General features: G+C 36.2%; 5 protein-coding genes across 10 annotated transcripts; 2 read left to right on the top strand and 3 right to left on the bottom strand.

Annotated features, from left to right (window-relative positions):
- LOC104723075 (transcription termination factor MTEF18, mitochondrial-like) lies at positions 908-3,555 on the top strand. Of its 2 annotated transcripts, XM_010441370.2 has the most exons (3): positions 908-995; positions 1,095-2,880; positions 2,956-3,555. In XM_010441370.2, exon 2 carries the CDS (start codon positions 1,101-1,103, stop codon positions 2,877-2,879), a length of 1,779 nt encoding a protein of 592 aa, XP_010439672.1. In that variant the 5' UTR covers positions 908-995; positions 1,095-1,100; the 3' UTR covers position 2,880; positions 2,956-3,555. The 2 variants fall into 2 exon arrangements, with proteins under 2 accessions (XP_010439672.1, XP_010439671.1); XM_010441369.2 differs by having other exon boundaries at positions 1,095-3,552.
- Positions 3,925-5,497, bottom strand: LOC104727907 (myb-like protein L). The gene is made up of 4 exons (XM_019231842.1): positions 5,418-5,497; positions 5,012-5,341; positions 4,427-4,909; positions 3,925-4,344 (listed from the first exon to the last, which is right to left on the bottom strand). The coding sequence occupies exons 1-4, from the start codon at positions 5,495-5,497 to the stop codon at positions 4,242-4,244; spliced, it is 996 nt and encodes a 331-aa protein (XP_019087387.1). The 3' UTR covers positions 3,925-4,241.
- Positions 6,067-10,166, bottom strand: LOC104723072 (regulatory protein NPR4). 3 transcript variants are annotated; one of them, XM_019233125.1, is made up of 7 exons: positions 9,799-10,166; positions 8,973-9,595; positions 8,147-8,885; positions 7,855-8,061; positions 7,534-7,772; positions 6,857-7,248; positions 6,067-6,439 (listed from the first exon to the last, which is right to left on the bottom strand). In XM_019233125.1, exons 2-6 carry the CDS (start codon positions 9,516-9,518, stop codon positions 7,027-7,029), a joined length of 1,953 nt encoding a protein of 650 aa, XP_019088670.1. In that variant the 5' UTR covers positions 9,519-9,595; positions 9,799-10,166; the 3' UTR covers positions 6,067-6,439; positions 6,857-7,026. The 3 variants fall into 3 exon arrangements, with proteins under 3 accessions (XP_019088670.1, XP_019088669.1, XP_010439667.1); XM_019233124.1 differs by having other exon boundaries at positions 8,973-10,166; XM_010441365.2 differs by lacking the exon at positions 6,067-6,439 and having other exon boundaries at positions 7,158-7,248; positions 7,493-7,772; positions 8,973-10,165.
- LOC104723071 (potential E3 ubiquitin-protein ligase ariadne-1-like) lies at positions 11,945-16,529 on the bottom strand. 3 transcript variants are annotated; one of them, XM_019233278.1, is made up of 5 exons: positions 16,243-16,529; positions 15,383-15,836; positions 14,504-15,273; positions 14,018-14,368; positions 11,945-12,180 (listed from the first exon to the last, which is right to left on the bottom strand). In XM_019233278.1, exons 2-5 carry the CDS (start codon positions 15,815-15,817, stop codon positions 12,129-12,131), a joined length of 1,608 nt encoding a protein of 535 aa, XP_019088823.1. In that variant the 5' UTR covers positions 15,818-15,836; positions 16,243-16,529; the 3' UTR covers positions 11,945-12,128. The 3 variants fall into 3 exon arrangements, with proteins under 3 accessions (XP_019088823.1, XP_010439664.1, XP_010439665.1); XM_010441362.2 differs by having other exon boundaries at positions 15,383-15,841; positions 16,243-16,528; XM_010441363.2 differs by lacking the exon at positions 11,945-12,180 and having other exon boundaries at positions 13,782-14,368; positions 15,383-15,841; positions 16,243-16,528.
- LOC104723070 (fe(2+) transport protein 2) lies at positions 17,774-19,321 on the top strand. Its single transcript, XM_010441361.1, has 3 exons — positions 17,774-18,391; positions 18,507-18,656; positions 18,790-19,321. Exons 1-3 carry the CDS (start codon positions 17,786-17,788, stop codon positions 19,093-19,095), a joined length of 1,062 nt encoding a protein of 353 aa, XP_010439663.1. The 5' UTR covers positions 17,774-17,785; the 3' UTR covers positions 19,096-19,321.

Here is a 21,729-nt window from a genome sequence, read left to right as displayed (position 1 = left end):
GAAAAACTCTATAATCAATCTGAATATATTACAAATTAAAAAATAAAAAATTATTTTATATGCATGATGAAATTGTTCCGAGTGAGCACATAAAGCGGTTTTTGCAAAGCTAATTCATTCCTCTAAAGTCTTAAGTCTTAACACATAAGTACATAACATATGCAACTATGCAAGTTGAACGAGATTGAACTTATCTATTTTCTATCATGTTGAATTAAATGCACTTATCAAAAACTATTTTGAGAATTATAATTATGATTAAAAAAATACTTGTTATTGAACGTTTGGTAGGCGTTTTAGCTTGAAGATGATAACCTAACAAAATGAATCATGGACCACAATGAAATTGACTTAAGAAGAAAAGTTACATATATCTTGTTTTTGGTTAAACGACTTAATAGTTACATATTTATGAAAAAGAAAAGAAAAAAAGACACAAAACATAAATGTTTGTGAAAAAAAGCTTACCGTTTCTTTCTGCTTTTCAATCTTGTAAACATAATCAAAACAAAAGAAATCACCACTTGGATGGGTTTGAAGTCCTTTTTATAGTTCAATTGATCCATATTGTTTAGAGAATTTGTAACGTTCATATTAATAACACGATTTCGTGGGATATATTTATCACTTTTTGACACGTCTAAACTTGACAAGTCTATTAAATTCGGTGTTAAGAAGAGAAAAATATCTCATGTTTTATACTGGTTTAAAGGCCAAGTGTTGCTGATACTCTTATTGATACCTGTGTGACATTTTGAAAACTCTTATACAACATTTTAGAAGGTTCCCGAATATTAAGGACGTATTCCACAAATTCACCATTTTAAACTTACGGTCGTTTCTGTATAATTATAAAACTTAAGGGGCTTTTGTGTATTTTCACATAGATCTTAATCCCGAACAAGGTTTTAGCAAAGTAACTGAGATTTGGCTATGAACCCTAAGAATCTTTGGGAAAATGATTGGTTCAAGCGCACAATAAGCCTTAATTTCAGGTAAAGTTTCATACTTGGAAGAGTAATGCTTACTTTTTTGATAGATGCGTTGAGAATTTTTTGTAGTTTGTAACTTTATCTGTTTCTCTTTGCTGTTAGGTTGCGATGTTATTGTGCAGAGTTCAGAAAAGAGTTCATAAACTGTTGAATATGATTTCACATTTCAACAATTATATAGCTTTATCTCCGATTTCTCGTCAAAACCAAGCTCAAAGGTTCGACCTTTCTCGAGTTTCGTTTACTATGCGGAGTTTTCAGGTTGAAAGCTGTGTGCGTAAGGATAAATCTGAGTTACAGCAGCACTCGTCTCAGTTACCCACTAGGTTTTTCGTTAATCCAGTTCCAAGGGTTAGTAGGAATCAAGCTCAAGAAGCACTTTTTGACTACTTGCATTATACTAGAAGCTTTACTTTTACTGATGCAGAGCATATAAGCAAGAACTCTCCGTGTTTTATGTCGACTTTGTTGTCCAAGATTGATGATAACCCCAAGGATATATCCAAAGGGTTGACTAAATTCCTTAGGTACAATCCCATAAACGAGTTTGAGCCGTTTTTCGAGAGTTTGGGTTTGTGTCCTTATGAGTTTGAACCGTTTCTCCCACAGAAGCTAATGTATTTGAGTGATGATGGTATCATGTTTGAGAACTTCCATGCTCTTTGCAACTATGGTATCCCGCGTGGGAAGATTGGCCGTATGTATAAAGAAGCGAGAGAGATTTTTAGATATGAATCTGGTTTGTTGGCGTCGAAACTCAGGGATTATGAAAATTTGGGTCTTAGCAAGGCTACAGTTATCAAGTTAGTTACTAGTAGCCCTTTGCTGTTGGTTGGTGGGATTGATGCTGAATTGTCTTCTGTGGTTGATAAGTTGAAAGGGTTACAAGTAGGATGTGACTGGCTTGGGCGGTACTTGTCTGACCAGAAAACATATAGGTGGCGCAGAATTCTGGAGACAATAGAGTTTCTTGATAAAGTGGGATGTAAAGAGGAGAAGTTGAGTAGTCTTTTGAAAACGTATCCAGCTTTGGTGATGGAAGGCTCCGGTAAGAAATTCTATGTTCTGTTTGGTAGGTTGTTTAAAGCGGGGCTTCAAGTGAATGAGATTTATAGACTATTTATAGACAACCCAGAGATGTTGTCAGACAGATGCGTAAAAAATATACAGAAGGCGTTGGATTTCTTGATTGCTATTAGAATGGAATCGCAGTTTATCACAAAGATTATGCAGAGTCACATGGAGCTTATTGGTTCATGCTCTTTGCAAGCACCTAGAACTGCTTGTCTTAGTTTGAACGTTAGACAAGAAGAGCTATGTCAGATCTTAAAGAAAGAGCCTTTGAGATTGTTCAGTTTTGTTTCTACAACGAGACAGAGAAAAAGCAAACCTCTTTCGGAAGACTCGAGGAAATACTCAGAGAAGACAGCGTTTTTGTTGAGGCTAGGGTATTTAGAAAATTCGGATGAGATGGTGAAGGCTCTAAAACAGTTTCGAGGGAGGGGGGATCAGCTGCAGGAGAGATTTGATTGCCTTGTGAAAGCCGGTTTAAACCATAATGTGGTTACTGAAATCATCAGGCATGCTCCCATGATACTTAACTTGTCTAAAGATGTCATAGAGAAAAAGATACATTCCTTAACTGAACTTCTTGGCTATCCAATTGAATGTCTGGTGAAGTTCCCGGCATATCTGTGTTATGATATGCAGAGAATACATCACAGATTCTCAATGTATTTATGGTTGAGGGAAAGAGATGCAGCAAAGCCAATGCTGTCACCCAGTACTATTCTCACTAGCGGTGATGCCCGGTTTGTGAAGTATTTTGTCAATGTCCACCCTGAAGGTCCAGCCATTTGGGAAAGTATAAAGCAATCATCTACCTGAGGTGAAGTTTATTGGCACTATATCTTGAATTTAGTACGACTGAGACACTGAAGGATGTACTGATGCAACGCTACAGGTGTGAATTGCCAACTAATGAAACAAATGGAAGGGATTGGAGAATGCATGAAGAGTAGAGATTCATTAGTGTTAGCCGATGCTTGTGAAAGAGCGACAAGTGTCTGCTGAGTTACAGATTTGATGCATATCTAAAATGCTAGTTCAAAGCTACCCCTGTACTGCTTGAATTCATTGGAAGTGTTGTGTATACAGTACTGGAGAAGATGTGCAGCCTTTTTCCTGAACCGTCTCTGCAACAGTTGTCCTGTAAACGGATAAACACACCTAACATTCTTGAAGTAAACAGTACTGATAGTGGTGTGTTACAATTGTTGCTGACACATCTCTTATCTTAGGCTCTTACCTGTGAGTCTGACTCAGATGCGCTTTAGCAACAGCGATATATAATTGTAACTTGTGGAATTGGCTGCTTCAGTTCAGGTTAAGGAAAGCAAATTGTTTGCAGTTTGATAAAGTACATTTCAAATATTCACAAAACTCAAAACCAATTGGATCTAGTACGTTTCTTTTAAAATGATAGCAATAAGAACAGAGACTTTTTATTGCCTAAAAAAGGAACGGAGACTCTTATTAAGTTTTTTAATCCACTTTTTCAAGTAGATTTTTCACAACTTAGGCCGTTGCAATATAGTTTGTATATAGAGGTCTGTCATGTGAATTTTCAATTTATATCAATCGTACATTTCAAATGGTACATATTCCAAAACTTAAAAGGAAGATAACAACCAAGGATGTTTTGAACTAAGAGTGCAAGACCCTTAGGGACACTAGTCATTGTTGAAATGGCATTGAGTATCTCCTCCAAGAATAGGGAATTTAGAACACCACCGATCGAGCATATGGTAATCTGGCTTGACTAAATAAACGCAATTTACTCATGTCTGTATGCAGAATCCACCCAGTTTTCAGGCTAAGTATGCTGCTTCAAGATCCATGACATTAGCCTATGCTTGTTTGATCTAAAGAATATGTCGTAACTTGAAAGCTTAGCTACAAAAATGCATATGTACTCAATTTCTCTGTTGTTAGCATCATTGAAAATATATTTTTTCTATCATATTACAAAATTTTCTAGAGCACAAACAAAAAAACCTAACTTGGTGCAACTTGGTTCTCGGCAAGAACTAATGCAGACACTTTCCTCCTAGCTTAAGCTTCTGGATACCAATTTTGACTTGAGGGCAGTTGGTTATCACAGGGCTGTTATTTGATGTTTCTGCAACACTTGTGCGTTTTCGTCTTCGTTTCTTCTCCTTTACATTGTCTTCAGTCTCATTTTCTTGTCTACATACATCTCTCTAATCCTTTTCTCCGCTTCTTTGGTTGTCTCTCTGTATCAGCACAAACTGCTTCAACCTCGCATTCTGCATCTGCCTTCTTCTTCTGTCTGCATCGACAAAAACGTCAATTTAGATCCACAAAAGCATTGTGAGTGTAATCAACAGCTAAGGAATATCTCATTAACTTACCTTGCTTTGCGTTCTGGCTCAAGAGATATCTCGGTTAGTGCTAAAAAATCGCCTACGACAAGATCAGGACGCTCTGATTCCCGGTCAACAAAATTACCTATAGTAGTTTCTTTTTGTAACCTTCTAGCTTCTTGTCTAAGAAGCGCTAGGTGAGGATATAAGCTTTTCCATCTCCTCGCACACTGATTGTCAGTGCGACAAGACATATATGAAGCGACTTTGGACCAACAATGTCCATGCTCTTTCATTGCTTCTCCCAACTTTGCATCTTCTTCCTTGGTCCACTTCCCAAATTTAAGTTTGGGATCTAAAGGGTTCCCCCATCTCTCTAGACACTGAGTACCCGTCCGTCCAGGAACAAACTGAGCAATTTTAGGCCAGTTTTTAGTTCCAAAGAGCGTCACAGCTACTTTCAAACGTTTGTCTTCCTCTGAGCTCCACTTTCGGTTCCTTGTTCCGCTAGGGTGAAGTGACTTTTTCCATCTGAAAGTATAGAGAAGCAGGGAATAAGATAACACCATTCAAATATGTATCTGAATTGATGAGTTGTTTAGAAACATATGAATCTTTTTCCAACCAAGCTACATGAAGATCACTGATCTATTAGAGCATTGAGGTCCAGTTCTTCCTTGTAAGACATTTGCTACAGATTGCCAGTCAGTCTCGCCAAACAAGTCTACTGCGGCACGGAGTTGGTCATCTTCCTCTGCAGTCCATTCTTTTCTCAATATGTATGGATTCAAGCTTCTCTGATATCGAACCAAACATTGAAATGGAGTCCTATTTGTTCCTAGCGATACCGCAATGTCTAGCCAGTCTGTAAAACCCTTGTTTTGTGTAATTAAGCGTATGTGATTATCCTCTGCTACAGTCCATGGACCATTGTTTATCAATGGGTCTTCCGAGCTCATCCACCTACAATGAGGTATACAAAATAAGAAGTTGATATTTTATCTTAGCAATCAGAAGTTCAACTAGAGGAGGAACTTACCGGGCTTCACATTCTGCAGCAGAACGGTTCTTGATATCCAATTGCTCCCAATTAACTTTGGGAAGAAACTGCCTAATCATTTCTGGTGTTTATCTCTCAAGAAACTGCCTAAACTGCTCCCAATCAATTGCTCTCAAGATTCTTCATCTCTTCAAGAATGGTGTTTATATCATCTGTAGATCCTTCCAAGTCACTGTTAAGTAAAAAGAAGAATATATCATAAACAGCAAGTATAAAGAGTACTAGGCACCAGAATGTGATAGTACTTTAAAAGAAGAAGCAGTACCTGGACTGTTCAAGAGCTTCACGAATGAGTGTGTTTTGAACTTGTTGTTTTAGACCTTTTGCAAGATTCTCATTCTCCTTAGTAGTCCAACTTCTGCGATCTTCTGAAACTGGATATTTCTCTAGTGCCATCCTATAATCTGCAACACATGCGTTTTCCGGTGGACCTAACATCAACGGAGATGTCATTTTATCATTATCCTACAACAAAGAGCAGGAGGAGAGTACCTTTATAATGACTATAAAACATAGTAGAGGCAAGAAAAATAAGATCAAAGTGTGTACATTGATTTTCGTGTTGAGATCAATTCGACACGAGGATCTTTCATCTGAGAAAGGGCCTGTTTAGTTATTCTCTTGCAAGAAGGTTTGAAAATCTTTTTAACTATCTTAACATTTCTCCTGTGTTTTTCGTTCTGCTCAATTGTTGCTTCTATTTTACTCAGTTTTCTTCGAAGAAGGCTCTGGTATGACCTGTTCGTCCGGATTGCATCAACAAAGGCTTTTGCAGCTTCAGGGAAACTTGAGCTTTCAGATTGGCATGTCTGCACCAAATGGTCAAGAGGCTCAACGGAAGTATCTGAATCTGGCACTGTGACAACTGATTTCCCCTGATCTGGAAAGCTTTTCACAAGTATTAGATCTACTCAATATTTCGGTTGAAGGTTCATTATCCGAGGCATGACCCTGCTAATTCTTCTTCAGGGTTGAATCATTCATGAAATTTCCTTCCACATCTGCAGAACAATAGTAAGAAATCACGAATATAGTTCAAAGAAAAGAGGCATACAACTATGCCTACACTCGATTAAAGACAAGCAAACCTAAACCCTTGCATCATGAACTGAAATGTACAGCCTAATGCAAAACAAGGAAGGCCCTTCAAGTGTCATAATAACAATCAAACATAAGCTAGACAAGAAGACTACGAGAAGACCTTCTACATTATTCCATCAGGGAGAGTACATGTATGCGTTAAGTCGAAACCTTTCACACTGAGTGTAACTTCTACTTATAGCCTAAACTACCTTCCATAGTTGTGAAATGGAAGAGAACCAAAGTAATCTTTGCCAGCCGCAAAGCTATCTTTTATCATTTGAAAGCAGAGTCAACATTTCAAAGGTAACACCCAGAAAAAACAAATCAGAGCTCACCGGAATTTGCATAAGCAGAGAATCGCTTACGAATAACGCCAAGGGCTTCAAATGCACCATCTTCGTCTTCGTCCATGGACACCAATTCTCTTTTAATGCTCCGAATCATCTCGAAGTCTTCGTCTTCACTCTCCAAATCATCCAAGGGCACTGCTAAACAACCCGTGGAGCTAATTGGTTCTTAATTCTCCTAAGATGTCCAAGTCATCGTCTTCATCGTTCTCCGAATTCAATGGCGTCCCTTTGGCATCGGAGACAGTACAGGCGCGTCTTAAGTCTTCGAGATCTTCACTTTCATCTTCTTCATCATCATCATCATCATCATCATCATCATCATCATCATCATCGTCGTCGTCATCAGCCACGTAGAGGCCTTCGCGACTATTCATTATCTTACAGAAAGCAAAATACACGTCGAATCAGAAAATACAACCGAGTTCGAATCTGAACAGATGAATGCAAGAGAAAGATTTATCGCAACATGGGTGCCTTGTGGGAGAAGATGAACTAAGGTTTCTTCCCCTAAAATAATTGTTTTAAGGTTTGAGCATTTGAATCTTAAATCTTTTTCTAAATCAACCTATAAAATAGTTAATTTCTTCCCAATGAAACTATCTCTATCTCTAGTAGCATTACTTCATATGGGACAAGACAGGTTATGTTGAGTTCTCTAAGACCTCTCTAAGAGAAGAATCTGGTGATGAATCAGATAGACAAGACCGCGCAATCTTGTCTTTGCTATACGCTTTTTTGACATCGTTCTTCAGCTCGTTATATCTCATCCTCTTCTGTCTTCTCTCTTTCACAGAGCCTTTCTCCGGATGCGACATATCTGGGATGTCTTCGTCCATATACTCTTCCATGTACTTATCCAGAACCTCAGAACAAGATGGGAAATACCTCCGTCCTGTCTCAACTGCGTTGTTGAACGGTTTTGAATCAGTCAGGATATGAGTTGAAGGGAACTTGAAAGTAAAAGTTCCTTAATAAGCATTTACCTGTTTTCATGAGTGCTTCCATACGTGTAAGCATTCTTTTCGTTTGGACATAAGGCGTTTCATTTAAATCAACTTGACCCAAGTTTCCAGTTGTAACATTTGATGGAGGTGGAAAAACAAGACCTGTGCACTCGCTTGTCCCTTCAACATTAGCAAAGTCCATAGCCACATCAGCTTCTGCTGGGAAGAACAACTGAGCAAGTCCCACTGCAATAATAACACATACAAGAATGTTAATAACCATTCATCAAACCTTAAGCTATGAGATATATATATCGAAGTGGGTCAATACCTCGCTTTTCTAAATATAACAACCTCATTTGGAGATCCTCGGGCATCGAATGGGAACAAGTAGGTGTATCCCCACTAACCAACGGATTCCTTCTAATTTCCCTTTCCAAGATATCGATGCATAAGCGGTCTTTACTAGGTTCTTTCCTTGAGTTTTTGGTATGATAATCTTTTGGCATAGTGAGTCTCCTACATATATTAACAGCACTGCGTCCATCAAACGTGAAATCCGAAGCATTAGCTCCTTTTTGAATAAGTGATATGATAATTGTTGGCTCTCTACGCATAGCAGCAAAATGAAGAACCGTATACCCCCGGGAATTTCTGAAATTCACATCAGCCATGTTTAGATCAAGAACCTCGGTCACAACTTTCGGATCACTGTAAGCCACTGCGTAATGCAGACCATTAGCTTGGTCTAGAGTTATATCTGACTCAGTCAAAAGAAGCTTCACGAGTTCCAAATCATCTGAATCTAATGCCTTGAGTACTTTCCCGGTTCTCTCTAGCGATTTATCCGCCACCTCGGAGACGTTCATGGACTTAAGTCGAAGCTGTTTGATCTTTTCTGATACTTCGGAAGGAAGCTCCTTTTCGATACAGAATCTATCTAAATCTGATCTCGCCACTCTCTCTATGCATTGATCAAGAAGCTGAGTCAAATCACAATGAAACGCAACGAAGAGAATCGGAATAACATTCTCGACTAGTGACTTCTCAACATAGTTACAAAGCCTCCGCTACAGACACAAAAACACACACAACATCAGAATCTTAATGAATACAAATAACAGATATATATATATCAAAACCAAAGGATCTCAGACCTGCAACGATGAAACCAGCTCTGGCATTTGAAACACATACGAAGCATACATCAACTCAACAGCAAAATCAATGGCGGGTTTACAAGAATCATGAGCACAAACTGTATCAACACAAGTGGAAACCTCGACAGGAAAAGACTTCAACCTCCCGGTATAGATATAGTTCAAGAAATGCAGAAACGCCTCGCGTCCCACATTTCCATAAGGCAACAGATCTTTCATCTGATACTTTGGTTTCTTCTCACTCTTTCCACTACTCTCTTTATCTTTCTTGAACAGATCAAGAAAAAACTTGCTCCTAGCAGCTAAAAGGCATCTATGAACACTCACAGGGTTAGCTTCTTCTTCAATGATGATCTCTGCGTCAGTATAATCACAATCAGGGTTAGTGAGAAGCTGCTCCAAGTTAGAGCTGAGCTTGATTAAACTCACAGCTTCAAGATTAGCAGCTGCGTGATGATTTGTTGTAACAAGAGGAAGAGCATTGGATAAGTGAGAAGATGTGAAACTTATAGATGAAGATGGCTCCATTGCAGTTGCAGCCATTGTCTTCCCCTCCAGAATATATCACTCAAAGTCTCTTTTTTAACCTTCAAACCCTCAGGGATACAAAACCCCTAAATCTAAACCCAATGACAAGAATCAATCGAACAGTAATTGGATCAAAACGTGTCTGTGGTTTTTTTTTTGAGGTATGAACAATACAGACAAGATCATAGATGAAACTAATCAAGCCCTGAAGAAAAGATCCGAACTTTACGAATTCAATGTTTCCAATGAATCAATGTGAAGAACAGAGTCAAACTGAGAAAGAAAAAAAGACCACCTTTGAGAAATGCTTCATAAAGTCAACGAAAATGGCGGATGAGAAAGAGAGAAAAAAACAACCTAATTGAATCTTGAAACATAAGGGAAAGAGCTGAATAAATGGGTAGTCTTCAAAATCATAGCTTGATATCTTGAGAATAAGAAGAAGACGATCTCAGAACAGATAGGAGAACAAATCAGAGTTTATCTCTAAAGCTAAAGGTGAGAAATAACAAGACTGACTGGTCTCTGTCTCTCTATGTTAAGAAGAACAAAACAAAACAAGAACTCACTAATTTCTTGATTATACAACGTGTCAAATTACTAATTTAATTGTATTGTTTGGAAGATCATGAAGAGAGCCTAAACAAAGACCAATTTTTTTTTTTTTTTTTTTTTGGACAAAAAGAAAGACCAAATAAAATAGTAAAAGACTTTGGATAACAATTTCACAAAAGAGCCAAATTCATCTCTCTAAATTTTCATGACGATACAAAAACCGTAAGCAGTGTCGTCAGCAGTTGAGGACGACTTGAGTTGGGGTGAAGTGGGTCGATGGCGTCTTAAAGTTACGTCAGCTTTGAAAAATATACACAAATTGAAAAGTAGATTGATAAGTACTAGGGTTGCCTCGTTATTCCCCCTTCACTCTCACCATTCTCACTTTTCCAACACAGACTTTTAGCTTCTGAAAATAACAACACAAAAAAATTAATTCTTAATTTAGCTACATGAACTTATGTTTTTATCCTAATTCATACACCTCCAATTGAAATCGATAATCCCAGCTGCTAAACCCGATCAAACCACAAAATTGCGTTTAACCCAATCACAATCACGTTTATCCGTTTAATCCAAATAACCCGACAAATAAGACGACATCTTTTCTCTTCTTCTTCTTCTTCTTCTTCCTCAATGCATAATGTAACACAACTTCTTTGAATTCAAAACCGGTGAAGAATGTTCTTCCAATACCTAACCTATCATTTGTTTAAGAAGAAGAAGAGAATCGATGTCGTCTTATTTGTCGGGTTATTTGGATTAAACGGGTAAACGTGATTGTGATTGGGTTAAACGCGATTTTGTGGTTTGATCGGGTTTAGCAGTTGGGATTATCGATTTCAATTGGAGGTGTATGAATTAGGATAAAAACATAAGTTCATGTAGTTAAATTAAGAATTAACTTTTTGTGTTGTTATTTTCAAAGGCTAAAAGTCTGTGTTGGAAAAGTGAGAATGGTGAGAATAGAGGGGGAAATAATGCGGCAACCCACCAAATAAGTAGGCCCCTCTACAATTTGAAGACCAAAAAAAAAAAAAAGTCTATTTGAAGTTTGCTGTATTCTATTAGAAGAACATGTATAGTAATTGAATATATCACACTTCAACTTTAGTTACTTGGTATATATGATGATAACCAAGTTCATTTTGATTAATTTTTCAAAGACAACTGTTTTAGATTTATATGTTTATTGATAAGTTCTGCTAGTAGTAATTTTTGTGATGGATTTCTATTAAATACAACTTTTTTTCTGCTAGTAGTAATATGTTTATTGATATGTTTATTGGTACATAGATTATTTAATGGATTTCTATTAAATACAACTTTTTTTCGTATGTTAAATTTTATTACATTTTTAGAAAACATATTATTATCAAATTTAGCTACCGAGGAAAGAAACAAACACGATTTAGTAAATAACATATTTTAATTAATCGGTGTAGTATATGGTAGAAAGATTGTGGTCTGCTGGGAGGAGGATGTGCGTTCCAGTGGTGATTCTACTAAGAAGAAGATGATTTGGTGTGCTGACTGCTGAGATCGTACTTGAAAGACACAACGGGCAAGAGATTCGTGGGAAGGTTATATGGTGTGACGTTGTACTTACAGTCCCCAAGTCATCTCCATTCCGAAAACTTCTTGTTGCTACTGTTTGAGTTCACTTTATATGTGGTAATATCATTTTATATTTGAGTTCTAAAGAACTGCACTCTGTCTTCTCTTCTTCACTAACACACCCACTCGTGAACGGTTCACAAACCTGATTTCGTAGGCTTTAAGTGTTTTTAATTAGCCTTTACGTTAAACGACATAACACCAAAAATATGAACATAAAAGTCCGTCAGGACGTTAAGTCGTTAACCTTTCTTGCAGGATTTGTAGGATGATCAAACTCTTTCCTTTATAATTGCAAATAGTTTCATCACAATTTGTTTTTTTTTGAGTTCATCAAGAATCTAAAACCCCCCTCCCAACAATTTCTTTCGAGAGCGAGATACTCTCGTTTGGCCTCTCAGAACCAAACCAAACCGAATCCTCAAAGCTATTAAATTACCCGTTCTACTCCTTTCACTGGCTATTATACTCTTCATAGTAATCATCACTTATAACAGACACAAACCTCTCNTACGTCAGCTTTGAAAAATATACACAAATTGAAAAGTAGATTGATAAGTACTAGGGTTGCCTCGTTATTCCCCCTTCACTCTCACCATTCTCACTTTTCCAACACAGACTTTTAGCTTCTGAAAATAACAACACAAAAAAATTAATTCTTAATTTAGCTACATGAACTTATGTTTTTATCCTAATTCATACACCTCCAATTGAAATCGATAATCCCAGCTGCTAAACCCGATCAAACCACAAAATTGCGTTTAACCCAATCACAATCACGTTTATCCGTTTAATCCAAATAACCCGACAAATAAGACGACATCTTTTCTCTTCTTCTTCTTCTTCTTCTTCCTCAATGCATAATGTAACACAACTTCTTTGAATTCAAAACCGGTGAAGAATGTTCTTCCAATACCTAACCTATCATTTGTTTAAGAAGAAGAAGAGAATCGATGTCGTCTTATTTGTCGGGTTATTTGGATTAAACGGGTAAACGTGATTGTGATTGGGTTAAACGCGATTTTGTGGTTTGATCGGGTTTAGCAGTTGGGATTATCGATTTCAATTGGAGGTGTATGAATTAGGATAAAAACATAAGTTCATGTAGTTAAATTAAGAATTAACTTTTTGTGTTGTTATTTTCAAAGGCTAAAAGTCTGTGTTGGAAAAGTGAGAATGGTGAGAATAGAGGGGGAAATAATGCGGCAACCCACCAAATAAGTAGGCCCCTCTACAATTTGAAGACCAAAAAAAAAAAAAAGTCTATTTGAAGTTTGCTGTATTCTATTAGAAGAACATGTATAGTAATTGAATATATCACACTTCAACTTTAGTTACTTGGTATATATGATGATAACCAAGTTCATTTTGATTAATTTTTCAAAGACAACTGTTTTAGATTTATATGTTTATTGATAAGTTCTGCTAGTAGTAATTTTTGTGATGGATTTCTATTAAATACAACTTTTTTTCTGCTAGTAGTAATATGTTTATTGATATGTTTATTGGTACATAGATTATTTAATGGATTTCTATTAAATACAACTTTTTTTCGTATGTTAAATTTTATTACATTTTTAGAAAACATATTATTATCAAATTTAGCTACCGAGGAAAGAAACAAACACGATTTAGTAAATAACATATTTTAATTAATCGGTGTAGTATATGGTAGAAAGATTGTGGTCTGCTGGGAGGAGGATGTGCGTTCCAGTGGTGATTCTACTAAGAAGAAGATGATTTGGTGTGCTGACTGCTGAGATCGTACTTGAAAGACACAACGGGCAAGAGATTCGTGGGAAGGTTATATGGTGTGACGTTGTACTTACAGTCCCCAAGTCATCTCCATTCCGAAAACTTCTTGTTGCTACTGTTTGAGTTCACTTTATATGTGGTAATATCATTTTATATTTGAGTTCTAAAGAACTGCACTCTGTCTTCTCTTCTTCACTAACACACCCACTCGTGAACGGTTCACAAACCTGATTTCGTAGGCTTTAAGTGTTTTTAATTAGCCTTTACGTTAAACGACATAACACCAAAAATATGAACATAAAAGTCCGTCAGGACGTTAAGTCGTTAACCTTTCTTGCAGGATTTGTAGGATGATCAAACTCTTTCCTTTATAATTGCAAATAGTTTCATCACAATTTGTTTTTTTTTGAGTTCATCAAGAATCTAAAACCCCCCTCCCAACAATTTCTTTCGAGAGCGAGATACTCTCGTTTGGCCTCTCAGAACCAAACCAAACCGAATCCTCAAAGCTATTAAATTACCCGTTCTACTCCTTTCACTGGCTATTATACTCTTCATAGTAATCATCACTTATAACAGACACAAACCTCTCAAGCCAAGGAAGCTGATGAAGATCTTTCATTGCGGCTTCAACATACGATGACTCTGTACAGGGAGGTGGGGACTGATAAGAAGTATGGTGATCACTGAGACTAAAACCTCCACCTGCTAAGAACCTTTGGATCAGAGCAAGCTGAGATCTTTCTTGCTCAGAGTAAGCGTCCATTACAGTTGGAATTGTGCTAAATGTGTCCCAAGGCCATTGCTCAACTTCTTGGATTGTGTTTTCCTCTACTGAGTTTTCTTGATCTTCGTCATCGTCCCAAAAAGCGCATGTGCAAGTCTGTTGCCCTTCTCTGTACTCTGCTCCACACGAGTAGCAAAACTCGTGCCCGCACCTGCGAATAACACAGAGAGTTTTTGACATTTGCATGAGTAAGAATCACAAAGCAAAGAACCTAACTTTGGAGGTTCAAATATGTGTAGTAGATACGGAAAAAATATGTAGCTATAGATATATATGTGTGTCATACCGGCAAGTCATGTGGTTGCAGCCTTGAGCAAGCTCGATCATTATACGGCATTGCTGACACCGTCTCCACCTCTTATACCTCGCCAAGCGATGCAATGTTATATCATCTGGATATCTTTCATCAACCGGAAGAATCTGAAACTCTTCACAGCTCATAGACGCATGCCAAGGAACACCACAGTCCACACACACAAACCTCTCACAGACCGGACACTCCACACAGCAGCTATTCTCTGACTCATGAGAAGACGAGCTTGAGCTTGCCCTTCCTGATGATGGAAATTCTTGCGGGTCTAACAGAAAAGAGCAATTGGGATATGGGCAGTAAATCTTGCCATTGTTCTTACTACGCACGTTTGCTTCTTCGAATAGTTTGAAAGTAGCGACTGGCAGAAACGATTTGCATTCCGTGACTGAGAGATAATGCTTGCATTGCACTTGAGGACACCTGATGGGAACTTCTGAAGACTGTACTTTCCCTTCGACAAAAGTTTTCATGCAATGGGAACAGAATTTGTGAGTGCACTTCAATGTTAGCATCATCTCAGACTGACGGTCTTCACAGCAGATCGAGCAGTTCTCAGTTGGTTTATCCTCATCGAGGTTACAAGAAACGATTCCTACCGCCACTTGAGCCAAGCTTAGAGCATCATCAAGATCACAGAAAGGAGCAAGCTTTAGAACAAACCCATCAAGGTTACTTGTTTTCTCCATTACCCTTTCTCTCAGAGCTACCAGAAGAGGGATCTCGAGCTGCTCCTCACGAGTTATCTGCAAAGCAAATTCATATAAAAACATGAGCTCAAACCTACAAAGAGGTACGAAACCATTTGATTTAAAAGCAAGTCTCTTTAACAAGCTAAAAAAGAGAAGACTTTACCTGATTCAAGAGCAATTCGGAGTCGGTTACAGCAACCACAGAGCGTAAATTATTCTTTAAAGCTACTTCAAGACCATCCATCAAAGCTAAATAGTTAGCTACAGACTCTTCAACATAAAACTCCAACTTCTTCTGAACCTGAATCAACTCAAAATCTCCTCTTCCCTCCAACACAACACCAATTCCCGAATAACCAGAACCCGAATCTCCTCTTTCGGATATCGAAACTCCTTTAAAGAACACCTTAACAGAGAAATCATCATCAAGTTCATCTTTTTTCTCTTTCTCCTCTTCTGCTACTTTACCTGAGTCATCATCACTCTCCTTCAACCAAACCTCTTCATCACCACAACAGCTTCTAAACTCCTCCTCATCTCCTAAGTGATTCAATGGAAGAAGCTCCTCACATTCACAGGAAACTTCTTGATCTTCCATGTTTGGAAAACAACCCCAACTAAACTACAAAAAGGTAGAAACTTTCTTAACTTAGCAACAAACTAAAAGAAACCCAAATCGGATCTGTATCATCTAATCTCAATTCTACCATATACAGAGAAACGAAAGGAGAAGATAAAAGAATGAACAGATCACTAAAACAGCTAATCTTAACGAAGTTTTACATCAACAGATCAGCATAAATCAGAGAAAATTATAAAAGAAACAGCTCGATTTGTAGTTGACCCACTAACACCAACCAGACCCTCTCTCAATTATTACATACGTTTTTAAGAGAGAAACCAAAAAAAAAAAAAAAAAAAAAAAAGCTAATTTAATTTAGAAGATTTACTAATAAAACAAGATCGGTTGAAATGAAAGTAAATCATTGACCAAGAACATTAAAAACCCAGAAGGTTTCTTACCAGTGGAGGGATATTCACACTTCGAAAACACTAATAAGCTAACATCTTTAAAATCTCAGTTTTTATTTTCTCGACGAAAAAAAAAAAGAAAGCAAAGTTTACTTTTTTTGCATTGTTTTGGATTTTTCAACTGAGATTTGTGGAGAGAAAGAGAAGAAGAAGAAGAAGAAGAAGAAGAATCATCGGTTGTTTTCTGAGTTTTTGTTCTCTCCTTCTTCGAATGGCGTAAGAGAAAAGTTTTGCTTTTTTTGTTTGTTTCTTTATTCTCTCTTTTTTAATTTTTATTTTTATTTTTTTTCTGAGTTTTGGCTTCACTTTGCTGTCATTCTCGCACTGTGTTGTAAGTTTTTACATTTTTTCCACAATGAAGTATCTCTTAATCCAATAAGTATTTTATTTATTAAAGTATATAATTAGGAATTTTAATAATTGAACCTCTCTAATCGAATTGGATTAGAAGTCTCTGAGCATGAAGAATTATAGCTTAAGATATCAAAGTAAGCACATGGGCTTTGTCTCCTCTCATTAGAGAAATAGAACAAAAAAAGCTGTAGTAACTTCCTTTTATTTATTTTTATTCCTTTTCTGTCTTTTATCATCCAATAGTTATATTCCTTTCAATAAAGATAAGCAAAAGGAAGTACAAAAATGAAAATTTTAAAAATAATTATATTTGCTGCTAGAGAAGACACTAAAGGACACTTGTGGCAGCAAACAAGTTTGAAAATGGAGACAGCAATCATTAGCTTAATTATTTTAAACTTTAAAATTCAAATGGGAATTGTGAGACTTAGCTTTATAGCAGTGTTGTGTTGTGGTGGCCTATGAAGAAACACTATTTAACCAAGGCAAATTAACAAAACTATGTATTTTTTTTACTATATAATCAACTAAATAAATAGAACAAAAGAGAAATTCTGAAACTAGAGTAATCAATCTCTATCATTTTCTACTTTTCAATGTGCAAGCAATTTTCTTCTGAGGGTGGTGCCATGTGAAAGATGCAATATATGGGCCTACTGAGACAAACCAATGTGGCCCAATATCAATAGATGAGCTGCTCAGATAGATATATTCTATTAGTGATTCCTAATTTAGTAATAACAAAAACCATAAACAAATTTTGTAGTAGGAATTAGCGACAAATGATGAACCAATGCATTTCAAAGCTAGTTCGATTTGTTTTTTTTTTTACAGTAAAATAATACGAAACGTCATGTATCGTTCATTCGTTTGGCATGATCCGCACCTTCCAGGCTTCTTCCACCGGTCCACCCGATGATTAAACAAAGATAAGATAATACAATTCGAAACTTTTCTATCTGATAATGTACATACATACATACAATCAATAAAATCAGGATTCCGATTCTCTAGTGCTATCCTTTTTTCTATTGATTTAGTCCATTAGTTTATACATTGACCTTCCAAATCAGCACCGAGACGAAGCCGGCAAATCTTCTATATAACCCAAACCAAAACACAAAACATTGATCTCATCACACATCATACATTATTATAAAAAATTAAATCTTATATACTAATGGCTACTACCAAACTAGTCATGAAGCTCGTCTACATTCTCCTAATCCTGTTCACCTTTACCGTATCTCCGGCGATCTCAACCTCCCCGGAAGGTTGCGACAGCGGGTCGGACAATCCGTGCGTCGATAAAGCTAAGGCATTCCCACTCAAAATCGTAGCCATTGTAGCCATCCTTACGACAAGCTTGATAGGCGTAGCGTCACCTCTTTTCAGCCGTTACATTTCGTTCCTCCGTCCCGATGGCAATGGTTTCATGATTGTAAAATGTTTTTCTTCCGGAATCATCCTTGGAACCGGTTTCATGCATGTCTTGCCTGACTCTTTCGAGATGTTGTCATCGGAATGTCTTAGCGATTATCCGTGGCATAGGTTCCCTTTCGCGGGTTTTGTCGCTATGTTGTCCGGTCTAGTCACTCTAGCCATTGACTCTATTACCACCAGCCTCTATACTGGTAAGAACACAGTTGGACCAGTGCCTGACGAGTATGACATTGATCAAGAGAAGGCAATTCGAATTGTAGGCCACAATCACAGTCACGGTCATGGTGTAGTGCTAGCAACTAAAGATGATGGACAACTTTTGCGGTACCGTGTTATTGCCATGGTTAGTGCATTTCCAAAATAAGATTAAACGGTCTTGAATTCAACGTAGTATTTTAATTCAAATCATACATTGATTTATATTTCCATCTTTAAGCTAACTTGAACTTTATGAATAGGTATTGGAGCTTGGGATTTTATTTCATTCGGTTGTCATTGGACTATCTCTAGGAGCAACTAATGATGCATGTACCATTAAAGGACTCATCATAGCTCTGTGCTTCCATCACTTGTTCGAAGGAATGGGTCTTGGTGGCTGCATCCTCCAGGTACATGTACATATATACATTTATTATGTAAAAAAATATTCTCTCTTTTGAACCACATACACTTATTATATATAGTATATAGTTTATATCAATTAAAAATTTACGTTTGTATGTATTTAATTTATGTAAACAGGCAGATTTTACAACTGTGAAGAAGATCTTGATGGCATTACTTTTCGCTGGAACAACACCTTGTGGTATCTTTCTTGGAATCGCATTGTCGAATATCTATAGAGATAACAGTCCAACCGCATTAGTTACGATTGGACTGTTAAATGCTTGTTCGGCCGGGATGCTCATCTACATGGCCCTCGTCGACCTTCTAGCTACCGAGTTCATGGGATCAATGCTCCAAGGCAGCGTCAAACTCCAGATCAAGTGCTTCGTGGCGGCTTTGCTCGGCTGCGCCGTAATGTCGGTCGTTGCCTTGTGGGCTTAGACACTCTTTCAACACAATTAATAAATTATTTAATTTATTTGTTGTTACTTTCTAAGTTTCACCTTTGTACATTTGAGGGTTCTTTAAAGTTTGATACATTATTTTAATTTGTATACTGATATATATTCACATGGCAATATATGGCATTGTTAGAGTTTGAAAGAATCTTTATTTATGGCAATGTAACATTGTTAATAAGAATGTGATGTTTACTTTCTTCTTTGGAATGGCATGTATTAATTATTGAGGTTTGTTGATAGTCCATGTTAGTTATAAAAGAGAAAAAGATAGGTCTGAAACTATAGTTACACGGATATGGCAATTTCAAAATACTCTTAAAATGGTTTGATTTAAACTACAACATATTAATATCAACATTTTAACATTAAGAACTCGTATCTAAAAGTACATTAAAATAATTAAACCAATAATAACAAATTCAAAAAAGAAACACATAAATTTGTACGTATGGAATTGCTCAAACTAGCACACAGATTTGTAGGTATCCCTATTTCATTCCATCTCAGTTTTCCGCTGGAACTGTATATACAGTTAAGGACTTAATTTGTTAACAAAAAATCCATACAGGTTTGATTCCATACAACTAGTCATATCAAATACAGTACTTGTAAATTTTGAATATCTTGAAACAAGGTGAACTGTTTCTTTCCAAAGATTTAAATTTATTAGCTTAAGAGTATACTTAAATCAATAAAAATAGTTGAAGCATATCAAATGAGGCTTAATGTAGTTTTAGCATTATGGTTGTCAAATCATACACACTTTTAATATCTGGTTTTGAAAGTTTACGAATCGACACATAACCATTTTGTCACGTCGGTGGAGTATGCGTTTGGCACGTTTTTGTTTCGTGCTCGACCAAACCATATGAAAACGTGGGAACTAAATCGTACAAATTAATAATACAGTACTGTAAATCAAATTTGATGCATATTTATTATTCATTCTTTAAAAAATAAAATAAAAATGTGAAAATTCTAACCGAAGTTGACTAAGTAATGAGGCATGCCGTGGAATATTGGGTACATACTCGGCATGGACAGTATTGAATATACTGGACAATGTAAAGAATTATCTTTTTCTATGATTTTTCTTTGTCAACTATTATGTTTAATTATGATTCTGATGATGATTACTTTCATGACAAACAATCTGATTAATTATTCCTTCTTCTATATAACAATGCAAAATAGATTCTTTCAGAACGACATGAAAAAAAAGAATTCGTATTAATACATGAAAACATTGATTGAAATAAACATTTACTGTATACCCCACTTCATGAAATTCGATTTGTCACTAATTACCCTTTCAGAAAAAACTTAAAGTGTTTTATGCTTATTAAACCATGAAGAAATTCAATTCAAAAATGAAAAACCACCTTCTTCTTTTTTTTTTGACAGCTGACAAATCACTTATATCAGTTATATATGGTTATTCATATATAGATAGACACATAGAAGTAACTATATTAATTGATAATGACATATGTACGATATGTAGTGTTTTTGGTGACTGGATTGCAACCATACACCGAGCACGAGCTCGTCACGTGTGATGTTGTGCTCGTAGCAATCCTATAAAGTATTAACCTAACTCTACAGCTTAAACTTAAATAGTGTACAAGATTGTAAACGTTTGTGAAAGTTGACCTAATGCAGAACTATAGAAGACGCATGGGGTTGACTTCGCGACCGCTCGGCAAACGGCATGAGGAATGCATTTAAACGATAATATAAATGTTAGTTTCGAAATATATATATAGCCTTTTTCAAATCTAAAAACTCGAATGTTTACGTAACTATATTTATATTCTGAAAACTCGGAGATAATTAACATGATAAAACTGTTTTTCCATCAAATTTGTTAAATGAACGTTGTTTTAAATAAATATACTGAAATAAAATCTAGAAACATACCATAGATTCTTTTCTAAAACATACAAATTTTCATTTAGACATCATATATTTTGTATAGAAGAAATAATATATAGTGATTGTTACAATATAATGTAATACAAAATTAAGACATTTTGACAGTTGACTAACTGAAACGCCTTAAGAATATAATCAGTTGGTGAGGTTATTATCGATATAACATATAAACTATGAGCAAACAAAATAAATATAAGGAAACCGAATAATTGAGAATATTGTTCCATCAGGGCAGTGAACAATTCCATGCACGTGTACTCATCCGCTAAAGCCAGAACTCCAAACTACCAAATGCAAGGAAAATATATTTAAATAACTTATCAAAGGTTGATTATATAAATCTCAAAAGTCCATGAAGTTAGGTGATTTAATAAAAAATCTAGGTGATTTAATAAAAATATCATATATAATTAATAAAAAATCTAGGTGATTTTCATATATAATTCTCTCATTACTATTTTTGAACTATTAATTACTTTATTTTCTCGTTTCACACCGGAAGCAAACGAGTAAATTACTACTTCTCTTTCGTCATCGAGAATAAATGGCATGGAAACAACCGGCACACATTACTATATAAACCGGCTCATCTAGTACGTCCAAAGACAGAAGCATTAAACAATCTAAACATACAAAACTCCAAAAGAACAAGCAAAAAAAAAAAAAAAAAGAGGAAAAA

The sequence above is a fragment of the Camelina sativa genome, chromosome 11, assembly GCF_000633955.1.
Source record: "Camelina sativa cultivar DH55 chromosome 11, Cs, whole genome shotgun sequence".
Classification (NCBI taxonomy): domain Eukaryota; kingdom Viridiplantae; phylum Streptophyta; class Magnoliopsida; order Brassicales; family Brassicaceae; genus Camelina; species Camelina sativa.
Note: the sequence above shows the minus strand (reverse complement) of the source record. Positions and strands in the feature narration are given on the sequence as shown.